The following is a 16,528-nucleotide window of genomic DNA, read 5'->3' as shown; positions in this document are numbered from 1 at the left end:
TTTCTGTCCATAGGCAATGTTTTTTTTGATCTGGGTGTCATAGCAGGTAGGAAGTGTTTATACCCTGAACAATATGATTTCCCTCCAGGGCAGTAAAACAGTGTTTTCTCAAACTGCGTTTGACCGCGTTCTACTCAGCCGATGCAAGCATTTTCGGCGGACCACCCAGACCCCACCCCTGGGGGGAGGAGGGGAGGGCATTTAGATCTAAGGATTAGGGTAGTTTAATCAGGGTAGTTTGCCTAAGTGAACTTTTTAAATATTAGCATCATAAGTAAAAACATTAATGTACGAAAAAACGAAATTGTTGTCCGGATCAACTTGCATTTTCATCAGTCCGCGGACAACCTGGAGGACCATCCCGTACGACTGTCGGTCCGGGGAGCAGACTTTGAGAAGCACAGCCCTAGAGCCAGCTATTTATTATTAATAATACCGGCATATGGGTAGGTGTGCATGCTGCCGTGGTGTGACGGTTCGCGTGGGGGACTTGCAATCCAGAGGGCGCCGATTATAACTCTCGGCGCAGCAGTTGAAACAATGAATGGCACGTTGCTTAAATCTCCCCGTGACATTGTCTACCCAGCAATGCAATGGGCACTCCGCCGCTAGTTACTATGCAGGTCGCGTAAAATGCAGGCTCTCCCACCTCTCCCGAGACGTCTGGCCAGCGTGCAGGAAGAGTAGGCCAAATACCATCGAAGGGGGCTCTCTAGAGCCCCCTCTACTTGAGACTCTTTCGTCAAAAGTGGCATGGGAAGGTAATTGCAGGGGCTGCGCCTTTAACTTTGTTTACGTTTAAATGGGATGTCTTTTCGGCTGCCTTCTTCTAAATATCTTTCACTGGCTTAGTCTAAAGGGCGACCTTTTGTTTCTTTGTTATGAATGCATTCCCCTTTCCAATTGTCTCCACTGGGTACATACTGCAATGGATTGGTCTGTTCCTCAGTGAATTCATCAACGATATTTTACAAGTAAAATCGAGCTAATTGGGACAAAAGGGAGAACTGCTCTTACGTACAACAGTACTTTACTATCGAGGTCGAACATTTATGAGTCAAAAGTTCCGTGCTGAAAAATCACAACGTAAATACAGTATGAACAAACGTGAGTTCACGTGAGCAGCAACGTTTACTAGAAACAAAGCACTCGGGATGCGCCCGATCCCGTAAGATACTTGGAAGCTAAGCAGGGATTTGTGGCTGGATAGCGCTTGGATGGGTGACCACCAAACACAAACGGGCCGTCATAGGCAGCTACGGGGCTACATTGCCATCAGGGAACCAACCAGTGCATCAAGGTCCGTTGTACTGCACGATGCTCCAACGTCTGTGCTCCCCGTCTTCACGAGCCCGCACTGACCAGCGTGGTGATGTGTGGTTTTAATAACCCCCAAGACCCGCACAGCGTGTGGAGGTCCTCATGCAGCAGTGAATTGATTGACCGAAAGGGATGTGAACGGACGCGTGTTTGCAACTTCCCATCTTCAGTGTCCCGCACGCTATGCACACCCCCTTGTTTGACCCTTCACGACGCTCGCCTTACAGCCATCTCTGGCCCAGCTTGTCCGACCATCTCGAGCGGTGTTTCTCAAACTCTTTTTTTATTTGTCCCGCGGACCGCTCAGCCGATGCAAACATATCCGCGGATCACCCAGCACCCCACCCCTGGTGGCAGAACGCATTCGCTTCTCTCTAAATACCGCATGCAAAATGAATCATTTTACTGGAACTGTTTCTTTTACGCAGCTATAAGGTTTATTTTTTTTTTGGGGGGGGGGGGGTGGGATTTCAATCTTAGAGTTAGGGTAGTTTAACCAGGCTAGTTTAGCTAACTCAATTTATTTATTAAATACCATGAGTAACAATATTTATGTACGAAACAAAAGGGATACACATTGTCATTATTTCTAAATTTACATTACAGCCCCGCGGACCATCTGGAAGACGCTTTGAGACCCGCTGATCTCGAGCAATGCTTCTGCGTTGTCATACGGCTCTCCCGCACCACACTGCGTCTCATTGTTCCACCCTAAGCAGCTCCCCCCGCGCAGGATTTTCTTTCTTGATGCGGGAATATCGCCTTTGAAAATCTAATTCTGTTAACAATGAGGGCAATGTTTCATCACAGCATACCAGCGCCTAAGTCACCCTGCTTTGCTCTTGAGCCTATTACGGTACAAAAATAACACTAGATATTCTCAAACCGCCCACCAATGGATAAAGGTTTCCCCTTCACCATCTCGATTGATCAAGGGGGTGTTGTTTTGTTTGACAATACTTCACCACACTGTTGAGTGCGAGTTGCTAAAAGAGCAGAGGGTAGTGTTAGTTTTGATATCATTCGCCACTGATATATTGGGAAGCGTGTTAACTGCTGTGCCACAGCTTCACCACGAAACCTATCACACAAAAGACAAATACCCCCCATATATCCTTGAACAGGCTGTTGGGGCAAGTGCTGTTAGAGAACATCAATGAAGACCGGCACGGCACACGAAGGGGGTGAGTAGCCAGCACCACGCCTGGCCATCTTTATCGCCCTAGTGGCGATGTTTACCCATCGCACCAGGTGCTCGTTTGAGGCTGAATCGACCCAGACGAGGCCCAGGACTGGTTTAGATAATCGTCACTAGTGTTGGCTGCGAGTGGGAGTCGAGCTCGGGTCACCGGCTTTGTAGCGCAGCGCGCTAACCACTTCGCCACCGCTCCCACACAAACTATCCCACACACACACAGTTTTGTTATTTAGCAGGCGCGATTGTGGCTTAGGTCCTGAGGGAATTTTGCTCCTAATCAGGTGGCGGTGCTAAGCAATATCCTCCTCAGTGGGCTCTCTAACAGCGGATGGAATTTTCCGATTAAGTTTGCTCAGCGGATAAGCATTTTTTTCGGAGTACAACGTGAAATTCATGATATTACTCCACGGAGGAAAACCCCAAAAATGCCTTTTTTTTGGGGGGGCGGTAAAATGCGACGTGAAAAAATGTAAACGAAATGCAAGCGTGGCAAACGAGGTCTCACTTCACTCTTCACTGAAATTGTGCTTTGCAAGATTGATAAACGAGCAATCTGGAGACATTCAATAGCAGTACCAGTTCGGTCAATATTTCTGCAGTCACACCGCGAAATTTAAGGGTGCTTGGATAGTGAGTGCCCTAGCTTGGTAGACATAGGCTTTGGTACAAGGAATTAAATCAATTCCCCCCCCCCCTCACGCCCTTCTCCTCCTTCGTGGCCTCGCGCCGGTCCGGTACAGTTGCACCGCCTGCACACCCAATGGCAACTTCACGAGGGTGGGTGCCTTTCGCACCTCCAATTAGCACGGTTGGCTTCGTACGGTGCGAAAGAAGTACAACACACGTATATGCCGTCAACGTTTTTTTGGCAATGCACCATGCTGTATATTTTATTTATTGCGCCTGTAACTCCCAGTAGGTCTGACTGCTTGTGAAACAGCTCTCGGAGAATTTTCACTTTATTTTGAGCCTCTTTAATTTCCTGCTACATTGTAGTGGTGTGCAGTTCACGCGTGACATTTTCATAACTTTTATAAATGTGTGTTCATCGCCCATCAAGTGTGGCTGCGCTTTTGTTGCTATTGTTGTTTGCGCATCTTAGCATTCTTGCAAAGCAGCTGGAAGGCACCGGCACTGCTGTTTCTTCAAATTGTATCCTGAGGCCCTAAATCATCGTTCAAGGTGGGCAAAGTTATTTTCTGGCACGTAAAGGAAATTTTATTGCTGATAAACACAGCTGCCTGGGTGAAGCCGACCCCGGGTGTTTCAGCTTTTATTATTCACATCAAATGGAATGTACAGCAAATGCATCACTGCAACTAATACAACAAGCAGTGCAATGTTGTAGCAAGTGTGTAACAATTAACCCCCACCCCCCGGCGAGTCGATGCACTATCGTGACTCAGAGCCACAATTCCATTCAAGGTTTAATGACCGTATTCTTCAGTTTATATAAGACTCTCCCCCCCCCCACCGTGTTTTTTATTACAGCAAAGGTCGGCGGAGCGTCTTACAATCCGGTAGGTGTCGTGTATGGCCATTTTAATCAACCTCATTGACCCCCAGAACACCTTTTGGGCGCATCTTACTTTTAGGAGATTCTTATAATCCCATAAAAATTGTATTTATATTGTGGTGAATCTAGTGGCTGCTTCCGGCAGCGGGAGTCAAGTTGACCCATGACATATACTGTGTACACGAGGTGCAGTACTGTACACGTACGAACGTATACGGCGCTTTTGTCATCCACTGCTGTACGAAGGCCTCTGTACCAATGTGCGGTGATGGGGGTCATTTGACTACACAGTATATACACACACACCGGGTTGGTCAGTGCGGGTTGCTGAAGGTGGGCAGCATGGGCAAGGAATCATACGCACACTGCAACAGAGGTACAAGTATCTCTAGATTTTGCGAAAAGAGATGCGTCGTTCAAAAAAAAACCACACGCGTCAAAACGAAATTCCGTACATTGGAATGGCTTTTCCCATTGATGTAATGCAAAAATGTAGGGATGGGTTTCGGACAGTCATTCTAACTCAACTTCTAACCTAAAAAAAGTACACATACCACTTTGTGCATTACAAAAATAATAACAATAAAGAACATGAACCTTAAAACCATTCACAAATCATGAATTTAAAAAAGAACAATTATTTACCATTTCGGTGAACACACCAAAAGATGTGCATGTTGGAATGAGTGGAAAGGTGACGTTAGGGGTGCCACCGCTGCACTGCAGGGATACACCAACACGCTGTCGCGAAGGGTTGCCACGGGTTCCCGGGTGTATCTTGTTTGACCTCATGTCGCGTGCGGTGTGAAATTTCGTTGACGTGAAAAATCGATGTCGTTCATCGAAAAGTGTACAAAATATGTCAATTGCGTTAACGCCAAATTTCGTAAACCGAAACGTTCGTAAATCGAGGGATACCTGTACAGTACCGTATATTGCTGCACTGCCCTCTGCTGTCGAGGACGTACCCTCGCAAGTCCTCTGACAACCGGGTGATGTGCTCCAATGGTAGCGTGTTTGCCGCTTGTTATAGAGGGTCGTGTTTCCTTATTTGGCTATTATTGCCGGGTTTATTCACCCTTTCCCGTTCCGAGATGTCTGCAAGTTGCACGGTGCGTCCTGTTCACCTCTAAATCTCGGAACACGCAAACAGTTTATGCATTAATTGTATTTAAAGAGGCATAGCGCCGTTGCTTTTAAAGACATTGTACTCACCGCAGAGAACTGTAGCGACACGACCGCACTCTATGATAGCTGGCGCCAACTGTGCCACACGCCCTCCCGCATGGCCTTCTGGGAGCCTTTGTACCGATAAAGTTATTTTTTTCCAGTTTTTTTATGATGTACACGTACGTCGACGTACACGTATGTGCACGTACGCAATCGGAACGGGAAAGGGTTAACCATCAAATATGCGCCATCAGATTCACTGAGGACGTTAAACATCACGTGATGCCATTCAAAACCAGTATGCCACGTGTGTGCCGGCGTCGCGGTCCAAATTTTGCCAAATTTGAAAGTCGTATCCTGAGTTACTCAATTGTGATCACGCATGGCAGACGAATTGCTCACAGGGCTAGTGCTGAGGAGTCACCTTGTGCCGCACATGGTCGGTTGCCACTGAGGGTGCCCTTACAAATGTGTTGAGATTGTGACGTGGGTGACAGACATGTCGCGTGCAAAGCGGTTTGACACACCCCGGTGCGAAGGTTGCCCTATCAAAAAACAAATAATGATTCTGCCATTGCTATCCAGGCTCGAACCCGCTTATTCTGCCAGATCTAGCAAGATGAGGTGCATTCCGTGTAATCTGGTGAATGGTACGCAACATGTAGCAATCGAAAACTACAAAAAAATGGTATTTTGAGCTTAAGAATCGATATTACTTGGCAAATCGATGCACGTTACAGACCTAATAATATGCGTGACGTGTGTGCTTTCTAAGACAACCCAGCTGGCATATGACATGTGTGAAGGAATTGAAACATATACGATGCTGCGAAAATGAACAGGCTGGATGATCAAGAGCCTCACCAACGCATGCTAATGCATGGACGGTAATGGCCACAAACCAAACACACCGCAGTCTACAACAAAAACAGAGCAGCCTGCGACTGCTTTTCCACGAAATTCACCACACTGTGCAGAGAAGTTATAGGGCCACCCAGAGGTTCCTGGAGGCCCAGGGCAGAATGCCACGTGGGGCCCCTTATTCTCTAGCGACAAAAAAGGACAAGTCTATTGTGGGGGTCCTCTTTTGTGTGAGGCCCAGGACAAAGCTGCCCCCTTTTGTCCCCACCCCTTCCGTCCCTCTGGGTGGGCCTGCAAACAGACACCAGTATGAGCATTTACACTGGGAAACATTCTTAAACGTCATCTATTGGGTTAGAACAGTTTCAGCATATTTATATATCTTAAGACCACAAGAACTCAGGGAAATTTTAAGGTAATCATCACTGGAAATAGTTATCACAACGTTTTTTTTATATAAATATGTTTACAGTTTCCTTGAAAAGTTAGTATCAGTCATAATAAAGGTTTTTGGGTTAGATCGCGTTATTTATAAATGTGTCGCATCCCTCCACCACCCGACACGGCCAATCAGTAAAACATGTGTCAGGTTGACAAAAGACAAATAGTTCACTACTTTAGCCCACCGGTGTGTTGAAGAGTGAATCTACAACATTTACAATTTTTGAGTATGCCGTTTCGCTGGTATCCAGAATCATCGGGCAATTTGCCAGAATATCAGTATTCATCCAATTATTTTAATTGCTCAAATCTGGCCAAATGTGATCTGGACAAATGCGATCACTGCGCCCTTATTGGGTAACCAGGATGACAGCTTCCAATAAGATGACAAATAAAGGTCACATGATGGCCCAAGGATGTGTACTATGAAGACTGAACGTTTTTTTTTATGAATATAACTCTTTAGCAAACTCTTTTCATTAGACAGATGTAACTCTGTTACTCTATGTCATTCCCATACTGCGGTGCTACAGTTGCTCATGATAAATTAGTTGCTGCCTCTAGCAGAAGTTGTTTGAAAATCATAATCAAGCATATGTGGATTAGTATTAGTGTTTGTATGGTGTGGCTCTCCTCCTGAAGGCAGCATAAAACATATACAATTTGTCCTGACCGGGTCAGTTCAGACAAACACAGACCAATTAGAATTTGTAAACGCAGTTGTTGTGTGCGAAAAGTACTTGCTCATTAAAAATAAAAAAATGTGAAATGTCAAAAAACGATGCTTCCAAAATAATGGCCCAAAAAAATACTAATGTTCGTTGAGTGCCAGAGCTGCGGTGTAATGGCAAGCCTACTGCCCGAGTTCGATTCCCAGACATGGCGGCAAACATGAGCACCGAGTTCGATCTGAACCAGTCCTGGGCACCCCCTTTCTTCACCACCCCACCTCAATTAGCATGGTGAAGTAGGGACAAACAACCACCACGACCGACCCTGTATGAGGAAGCCTTCATCCAGCAGTGACTTGGCAAATGGCTTTAACATTCTCTCACAAATAATAAACACTCACCATGTAGGTGAGATCGCGCAAGTATGAATGTTTTGATTTAAAGCTTTCATGACTGCAGGGATTCATATTCTTGGTTCTTTCGGTAAAGTCACGTAGAAGGCAAACAATGAAATAATAAAAATATAAAACAATAAAAAAATTGTTTCCCTTCTACGTGACTTTACCGAAAGAACCAAGAATAAATATGAATGTGTCGTAACCCTCCACCACCCGACACAGCCAGTACCATGAACGGTGCTCTCTTTGTATCATGTTGGTGTTTTAATGAGCTCACGACGTTGGTCATAAACCTGTAAATGTTTCCACATTTGGGTGAATCCATCAACAGATGAGTCCATGTTCAGTGGCATATTGTATAGGATGCTTAAACTTTATTTGAATAATGCATGTTAAAAACATAATTTACTTGGTAATTTTTGCCATAAAAAATGTGTTTACACCGTTTCAATTGCTTACGTGACATTTTTGATGTTACAATTCTGATCTGTTAAATCACTGACATGTTCTGTTTTGCTATCCTTGTACCCCCCTGCTCTGGAGATCGCCCTTGAGGAAGAGCTAACAACCACACTGGAACTTCCCCCGGGGAAACCATGACATGAATTTGAAAAACGCACATTTTTCGCATCGGAATTTAACCGTCTTTACAACATTCAAAAACATTCAACAGAAGCGCGCGCGACGTTCACTTCAAACAGACATTATGCTGGTTATAAGTCGTAGCAGTCCCTGACGAGAGCCATTTCCGGCACCGTCTGATCGCACGGTGATCCCTTGGGCCCTGCGTCGCCAACCGCTCCGAACGGGCCTCCTTCGGCAACGGCTGACTCGACGCGAGTGAAATCTGTCCGGAACCACGGGTGCTCGAGGATTTCCGGCGCCGTCAGCCGCTGAGCCGGATCGTAGCACAGCAGGGCTCGCAGGAGGCAGCAAGCCTCTGGCGACAGGCGCTCCTGGGACACGCCGTTCTGGCCCCAGCACATCCCGTCGCCCTCCTGGAAGGGGTAGCGTCCCAGCAGCATGGCATACAGAGACACACCGAGGCCCCACACGTCCACCGCCCGGTCCAAGCGACCGACGTCCTGCGGAAGGCCCCCAGAACTCGTGCAAAAGTCAGTGCCGCGTTTCTCTGTGTGAAGGTCGCTCGCAAAGTGGTTGTCACTCGGAGCCGAGTGAGCATCTTCCAGGCTGACCAGCATTACGTGGGTCCTGGCGGGAAGAGAAATTATTCCCTAATTATGTTGAGTCACAATTGACGGGTACATCCTGTGTTGAGCGGAGCTACTGCCGGAATCATACGTTGTATTCAGGGGGTGGCCTTCATTCAAAGGGGGTGACTTGGTAACCGAGAAAATATTATCATCAAGAAGCTTTCGTTGAATAGGTACTAGATGAAAGTGGATTTTTTTTAAGTGAAATGATTAAGTTGATTGTGCAGCCATATGTGTATAGATGATATGATAAAAACTATCAAAAGTAAATTGCAAACTATTCTGATGAATTATGGTTGTCTTTCATTATGGTACATCCTGCTGATGAAAGCTTAATTTATATAATTTGTCAGGCTGATATGAGATAAAATGTACATGTGGATGTGCAGCCCTTTTGTCATTCCACTGCTGAAATGACCCAAATCTTGATTTTAGCTGGATCTCTCCAGGCTGGCGAAGGGAAAAATACCTATGCACCAGCTACCTGGAAAATATTCAGCGATAAAATGAAGCCCCGCGTAAAACAAAGGCAACGTTTACAACGCGATAAATAATACAAAGTGCGTCACCTCTCCGCATCTGCGAACACAAAGCGCCGCAGGCTGAGGCCTCCCAGGACCAGACCGTTGCTGTGGCAGTGGGCCACCGCCTCGGCCATCTGTCGGAAGAGCCGGGCCGACTCCTCTTCGCTGAGCCGACCTCGGGAGCGCACGTAGGCACGCGCGTCGCCTCCCGCGGCTCTTCCGAACAGTGCGTACGCGCGCGTCTCTCCCAGCACGACTGCGGACGGGCGCGCTACACATGTGTGCACCGGCAGGTGGAAGTAGGGCGCCAGCACAGCCTGCCAGGTCTGCAGCTCCAGCACCTGACGGCAGCCAGGGGGCATATGCAACAAAAAAGAAATGTCAATTATGTGTCATTAATATATCTTGCCCACATGCTCTGGGTTGTGTTTTGCTGTGGCCCGGTACTTAGCCTCGCTCGTGCAGAAATGCGTGTTGTTCGCACGCAGCGCAGAATAATTCGTGAAACATTTTAGATTCCTCCGTGGATCCCTGTATACATTGCGACTTGTGAATTAATTTAAGTTTTGATTACCGTTTGCTACTTTTGCTGATATATTTTTTTTTGCTGGCAGTATTTGTCACTTGTTCTGCTCTGAATGTTTTCTGCATCGATTTTTTTGTGTGTCCAATGTTTGTTCTGTGCTCATATCTTGTACCACGGGTCTTCTTTGCGAAAGATAATTCCATATGAATGGGTTCGCTCTAGGTTATAAATACAGCTCATTGATTTGTTGTTCTGCTGAGAGATTACCTCATAGTTGGGCTTTACCGATCTAAATGCACACACGTATTTCGGCACTTCTTCCTGGCGCAATGAACAATGTTGACCAAACTAAGATGAACAAACTCCATGGACATAGATTGGTACACTTATTATTCCTGTTTTTTCAATTCAGGTTAGAGGCTACATTTCAAACAGAGGATTTTGGCAGGACTGGCTCGGTCAGTTTATTATCAGCTCTGAATGACCTATTGACCCTATTTTATGGGAATGCCTAACCGACAATCACAACCCGATATATTATCCATCCCCCGTTGCAAAACATTATTTTGGTTCTTTTCTTAAGTCTTGCCAAAAAAATGTAACGATACAATAAAACCGTAAAAAACCGTGATCATTTTCACGCGACTACTTGTAAACATGTAAATGTCCTACTCGGAGCCCTTAAACAGTTGTGCAACAGCCATGTCGGCTCAACACGCCATGATAAAGATTACAACATCCATCGCACCATGTTTGCATAGATGGTTCTCAACTGGGTAAAATAAAGTTCACTAATGGACTACATTTCCTTTGAGCCATTATCAAACCAAGCAAGAAGCCACGTGTTAATTTGTAAAAAAAAAGAAGCTTGCTATCTTAGAATTCCCTATAGAGCCAGTGTGTGTTTCCGGCTCGCATTTATGCTGGGATAATGTGCTTGGAAATTGATCATGTGCTTTGTGTCACTGTGGTAATGGTCGCCGTGCATTGATTTGGCCCAATGAGCACTCAGTACTATCAATGGACACTGAGCATTATCTCCTTGTCTGCACGTGCAGGCCAAGCACTAAGGCCACATTACGTTGGGGCAATTTTACAGCAAATTTTAGGGCAATAGCTACCTGCATTTGTTACCGGCAATAGCTGTGGCGCCATTTTCTTTTGAAAAAATAATTTTCGGGACCAAAATCTGGATGAATGTGATCACTGCTACCCCTAGTGGACAACTGGGATGGCAACTTCCAGTCAGATCCCAAACAGGTCACATGACTCTACTAGATTTATTTTTTCTCTCTAAACCAATCGTTGTTTGTCAAACACACTCTTCAACGAGCTTTTCAAAACGTTGTCACTCATTGCAGTAGTTACTTAAATGAATTATGTTGCCAGTAATAATTTCCGGGTACGATATCCCTAAACTTAGCTTAGAATTTCCCCAGTGCACCGTGGCCTATAAGGACTGGGTTGCCATGGTGATTGCCCAGAGCACAAAGCTGTGTTTGGCACTTAAAATGCACGATTTTATAGTGTATACCCAATGTTACCGATCTATTATGAAGCCCAAGAGGGAGGCGTGACACTCACGCACACGGGTTAAATGACAACAAATAATGAGTAATGCTTACACAGACGGATTACATAACAAATAACAATTGAGAGCGCTATTGCCAGGGGATCACTTAAAAATGGGCACTAAATATGATCCAAGGGCAGGGGTGGGGAGCCTACTGTCCGTGACTTTCATTTCACAGACACTTCGACACAACCCGCAATCGATATTTACCCGTCACTGCAAGCATCTTAGCCTCATACATCGGGTTCTGGAGTGGAGCGTTTACGACCTGGAAACAACACACTTAGTGACAGAAGTGACTAAAGTGTGTGTATATGTTAATGCGGTTGTCTCCCAAAGATATTTGAACGTCCTATTCGGCGCTCGGTAGAGAAAGGATTTCCCAGTCGTGGCCTCCGGCCATCTAGGCTGGGCTTATGTTTGATTTCTTGAAGTAGGGAGCTTCTTGAGGAACTTCAATTTGCAGTTCAGGAACTTCAGTTGCTGAAGCAGCTCCCAGCACGTTGAGCGAAACGGACATCGTGCCAAACAACACACGGTTACTATTCTATGTGAAAACAGATCGGATTAACTTTCATAAGTGCCGAGGAGGGGGCGTCTCGCCTCACCTTGCACACCAACTCCTCGCCCGTGTGCGTGTCCACTGCCGAGAGCATCCTGTCCTCCGACGGGGCCTCCAGCAGCACGTACTTGTCGACGCGTGCCAGCGGGCACACTGGCGAGGTGGCAGAAGGCGGTGCAGGGTCAGGGGCCGCCCTCGCCGAGCAGCCTCTCGGCGAGAGGAGAGAAGGCCTTCTCCTCGCTCCCCTCGACGCGTGGTGCCGCTTGTGGGATTTCATCGTTCGCCGGAGGGAGCTCGACGCGACGCTAGAATCTTGGAGATTCATTTCCGCAGTCGCTCTCTTGAAACTGCAGGCGCAGGGGAGGATTCGCGTCCTCGTTTGTGGCGGTGTCTGCGGACGGTGAAAAGAACGATTCCCAATTTTGTTCCAACTGCGCTACCGTGTATCTTGTCGTGGGGCAAAGTGTCTCTCGGAGAGTGGCGGAATCATTGTTTACGAAATGACGGTCCCACAGAAGCCGATGTTACAAAGCTACCTCTGAGATTTCCATCCACTGTACACGTTCTCTGCATTTGCTCGTGCGGATTTTGTAACGCGAACGCAAGTGCATATCATCGTCATCGTCAGCATGATAGAAGGCCTCCCCAAACAAGCATGTGCACTATGAACCCGGCGACCTTTGTTCAATTCACAGCCATACATCAGTGAAGAACGATAATGTGAACTAGTGCTGCCCCCCACTTTAGCACCCCGGACTGCGCCGCCTGGTGAAGTATGGTCAAACAAATCCACATCACCGACACAGCGTGGTGAGGTCTTCATCCCGCAGTAAATTCACAAATAGCTGTAAACATTTTTTCGTAAGTAATTACTATACTCCATATGAATTCTACGTCGATAAATATAAGTTTACATGATATTAAACATTACTACTTCAGTGAACTCTCAGGATGACGAAAACAAGTTTAAATAGAAATTACAATAATAGGATTTGGGACAGGAAAGGAGGCTCTCACTCTATTTGACAGCTCTTAAGGCTTGAGCCCAGTCAGACTTCCTCCTTAAGAACCTGGCAATTTTTCTTCAATGATAAGTATTTGCAGTCTCACCATCATTGCAAGGCCTGCAATTACGTTTAAAATATAGAAATAAATTCCACAGACAGCACCTACCACAGCGCAACACTTACCCTCCCGCTTCCCGCAGATATGCGATGGCTGAGCATCGATCACGATTCGGCAAGCAAAGGTTCACCTGCCCATCTCTCAGTTCCAAGGAGCTCTCATCACACTTGCGATTGCATAACAAGGCATGGCTGTGAGGAGTTCTTCGTCTCGCTGAGCCGTAACATCATTATTACCATATTCTTGGTTCTTTCGGTAAAGTCGCGTAGAAGGGAAACAATAAAATAATACAAATACAAATCAAAAAATTCTCACGACGTTCCGACTGCAACACAAGCAATCATCATCAGTTGTGAAAACCACAGCAAGAAAATTTGAAAAATTTTCGAAAATTTGAATTTTTTTTGCTGTGGTTTTCACACCTGATGATGATTGCTTGTGTTGCAGTCGAAACGTCGTGAGAATTTTATTGTTTTATATTTTTATTATTTTATTGTTTCCCTTCTACGTGACTTTACCGAAAGAACCAAGAATATGAATCCCTGCAGTTACGAAAGCTTTAAATCAAGATCATTATTACCGTTACTAATTTGCAATGCATGGAGTTACATGCGGGCACGCAAATGCCATGTTAATCATACCAATGCTGGCCAAAGTACTAATAACTCGATGATAGTCATTATTAAGATAGAAACTTGTCAAATAAATGTGGAGTTTCCACAGCTGGATTGAGGCCGACACTGAGGATGAGCACTGCTCCATGCTCATGTTTTAGCAAGAAAACATTTGAACTGACTGATTAATATTCAGAATAACGATGCAATTTATTTATCCGTCACAAGCCTCACGGAATCTTTCCGCTACGTTTTGCTTCAGTAGTTACATAAGTGCATTGTTACGTAACACTGTGCATACAATTATAAGTGTTTACGTGTAAGAGTGCATACGTGAGGATTATTTGAAGACAATAAGAGACGCAGCACATAGACAATAATAATGCAATTGAACCAGGAAAGCTTCACCGAGACTCAAGCCTCTCCAAAGAGCATCCTATTACATTAAGAAGTTTGTCCAATTACGTTCCTGATTGTTTGGCTTCTTTGTAGGAAGGAAATCTGAATGCCTGGAGAAACCCCACCGTGCGTACGGTGAGTGGGAGACACTCAGCACCGCCATCTCCTGGCCACCTCGCAACCCCGTTGCTTCAGCAGCCTGTGGTCACCCATCCGAGCACGAACCAGGCTCAAAATCTGCTTAGCTGCTTGAGATCGTACGAGGTCGGGCGCCTTTAATTTGGTCACATGCAGCGAGACCGCGATACAACGCAACCGCAGCGTATCTCCACTTTACGCCGGATGCATGAAATAAATATGAACACAACTCTCAGACGCACCTTTGCATTTTAACCCTCATTTGCAAGGCAAATGCGCAGTGCACGGTCTGCCGAGGAAGTCTCACCTCCGCGTCGCCAATTCCAGGCGCATAAAAAAAAAGACTTGTGCCGCTACGAAACTTGGGGGCTCTCTCCTGCAGTCGAAGACGGGAGCGACGCTGCCGCTTCTGCCGCTGCCTGTCGCGGTGATGTGGGAGACGGAGTGAGGAGGATGAGGCGTTTTATGACAGCGCCTCCACCGGTCGGCTGGGATGACAACCGCGCGACACTCACCCCACCTTCCCCGTGCAGTCACCGCTACCCAACCCCCCTACCCTCTTCTCTTTAACACCCATGCCTCCCTCCACTCCAGCACCTCCCCAAGGGGGCGCATGCACAGAGTGTACCCAGTCGGAGGAGAGCCACGCCTCACTCGCAATTTCTCAGAGTGCAGCCAGAAGTGCGCGTGCTGGAACACCCTCGCGATGGGCGGGGGAGGGAGGGAGGGAGGGGGGGGCGTTGATGTATTTGACGTTCAACCTCGTAATGGCATTGCGTGCCATTCTGAGAAATACGTCCACCGGGGAGATGGAGCGATGCAATCTCGTGCGCGGGCGCGAGGTGGAACCTCGCAGGGCCACGAGAGACGGCGACGGCTTTGGAAAGCCTTCCTCCAGCAGTCAAAGAATCGGAGCTGATAACGACGACGACGATGATGATGACGATGCTTTACCCGCGTGATGACACCCTGTGATTCTGAGCAGTCAGTAGCATCGGGCTGAGGCCGTCAACTCGCTACGCTTGACAACCCAGTTTCATCACGGACAGGAGGCGTGGATTTGAGCTCAGGAACTCACCGTTGCCTGCTCAAGCGCTCAGACGTCCGAGCCATCCGGAGCCCCGTAGTGCGTTGCACTTCATTAGCACAGCACTTCCCCGAATGCAGCCTCCAGCAGTCAAGAGTGCGCGTGGCTCCCAATAGGAATGTCTTCAGAACAAATTACTGACGCTTGTCGATTCAGGACCTCACCTCCCCCGAGATGAGGTATACTGTATTAATCCCACGCGGTTGGAAGTTAACGGCGATTGGTTCCCACCATAGCAATATATACCGTTTTCTGTCAGTGGAAAAAATGATGGCCAGGTGGTGGAGACTAACGATGGAATGGCAGCCAAAGGGGAGGGGGGAAATGGCTGGAGAGGAGATGGAGCAATGAAATCAGGTCGTGTGCAGGTGCTCGATAGATTGTTGCGTCTCAAAGCCCTGAGAGATGGCGGCCGCTTGGGGCGGCCTTTATTTAGCAGTGCAATGACCATGGCTGATGATGATGAGTTATTTGTCGTGCTGAATTGCTGCACATTTTTGACAAATGTCAGGACAATTCATCCTTGGGATTTTTTTTTTCACTACCCAAATTCAACCCAACCCATAAAATAAATATAGCATCTTTCCTACCCTCATCCAAATTGCCCTAAACAAAGGAAGCATTAAATATATTCATTATCATTCAACTTGCGCCTGATTCTGTGAATGAGCACAATAGCGACAAGTCGTGCCGGCAAGGTTCGCGTGGTCTCGCGAAAGGCGTGTGTCGTTTCCGCGTGGATGCGCGCGTGTGCGCGAGTCGTGACTGGCAGCATCCACCAATCCGGCCCACGCTCACGGAGGCTACGTACGGTCAGCCACCGCAGAAACAGCGGGGGTTTTTTTTTGTCTTTGTGAACGTGCAAAACATCGTCCCGTTGTTATGCGGCGCTCGCTCGCTCGCTCGTACGCCTCGCAAAGGCGCTCTTGATCCCAGAAGGTCACAAGGGGGTGGGTTGTGGTGGGAGTGGAGGGGGGGGTGGTTGGCGAAATGAGGAGAGGCGCTCACGGAACATTCTGTGCTCCGCGCGAGCGGCCTCACGACGCAGAGACGATCTTTATATCGCGGCGGCCGCGCGGGGAAGGTGTTGACGCGTCAATGAGGCTGAATGAAAATCACCCGAAGAACGACTTCGCCACGCACATGTTTCTCGAATGCCTCCGCAGGGAGAGGAAGACGGATCGTTCCAGC

At 47.1% G+C, this 16,528-nt stretch overlaps 1 protein-coding gene and 1 long non-coding RNA gene across 3 annotated transcripts; one reads left to right on the top strand and one right to left on the bottom strand.

The window, feature by feature from the left end:
* The first annotated feature begins 1,790 nt into the window (after positions 1-1,790).
* LOC116953597 (uncharacterized) lies at positions 1,791-9,071 on the top strand. The gene is made up of 5 exons (XR_004404608.2): positions 1,791-2,504; positions 3,621-3,700; positions 4,010-4,038; positions 5,980-6,091; positions 8,119-9,071. It is a non-coding gene; the product is annotated as an uncharacterized LOC116953597 (long non-coding RNA).
* Positions 7,717-14,833, bottom strand: LOC116953587 (tribbles homolog 2-like). Of its 2 annotated transcripts, none has more exons than XM_032973927.2 (4): positions 14,493-14,833; positions 12,021-12,365; positions 9,359-9,654; positions 7,717-8,787 (listed from the first exon to the last, which is right to left on the bottom strand). In XM_032973927.2, exons 2-4 carry the CDS (start codon positions 12,297-12,299, stop codon positions 8,289-8,291), a joined length of 1,074 nt encoding a protein of 357 aa, XP_032829818.1. In that variant the 5' UTR covers positions 12,300-12,365; positions 14,493-14,833; the 3' UTR covers positions 7,717-8,288. The 2 variants fall into 2 exon arrangements, with proteins under 2 accessions (XP_032829818.1, XP_032829808.1); XM_032973917.2 differs by having other exon boundaries at positions 14,558-14,831.
* Positions 14,834-16,528: the final 1,695 nt, after the last annotated feature.

This window comes from Petromyzon marinus, chromosome 3 (genome assembly GCF_048934315.1).
Source record: "Petromyzon marinus isolate PM22_M1 ecotype Great Lakes invasive population chromosome 3, UKy_Petmar_22M1.pri1.0, whole genome shotgun sequence".
NCBI lineage: Eukaryota > Metazoa > Chordata > Hyperoartia > Petromyzontiformes > Petromyzontidae > Petromyzon > Petromyzon marinus.
This window is presented reverse-complemented; position numbering and strand designations above follow the sequence as displayed.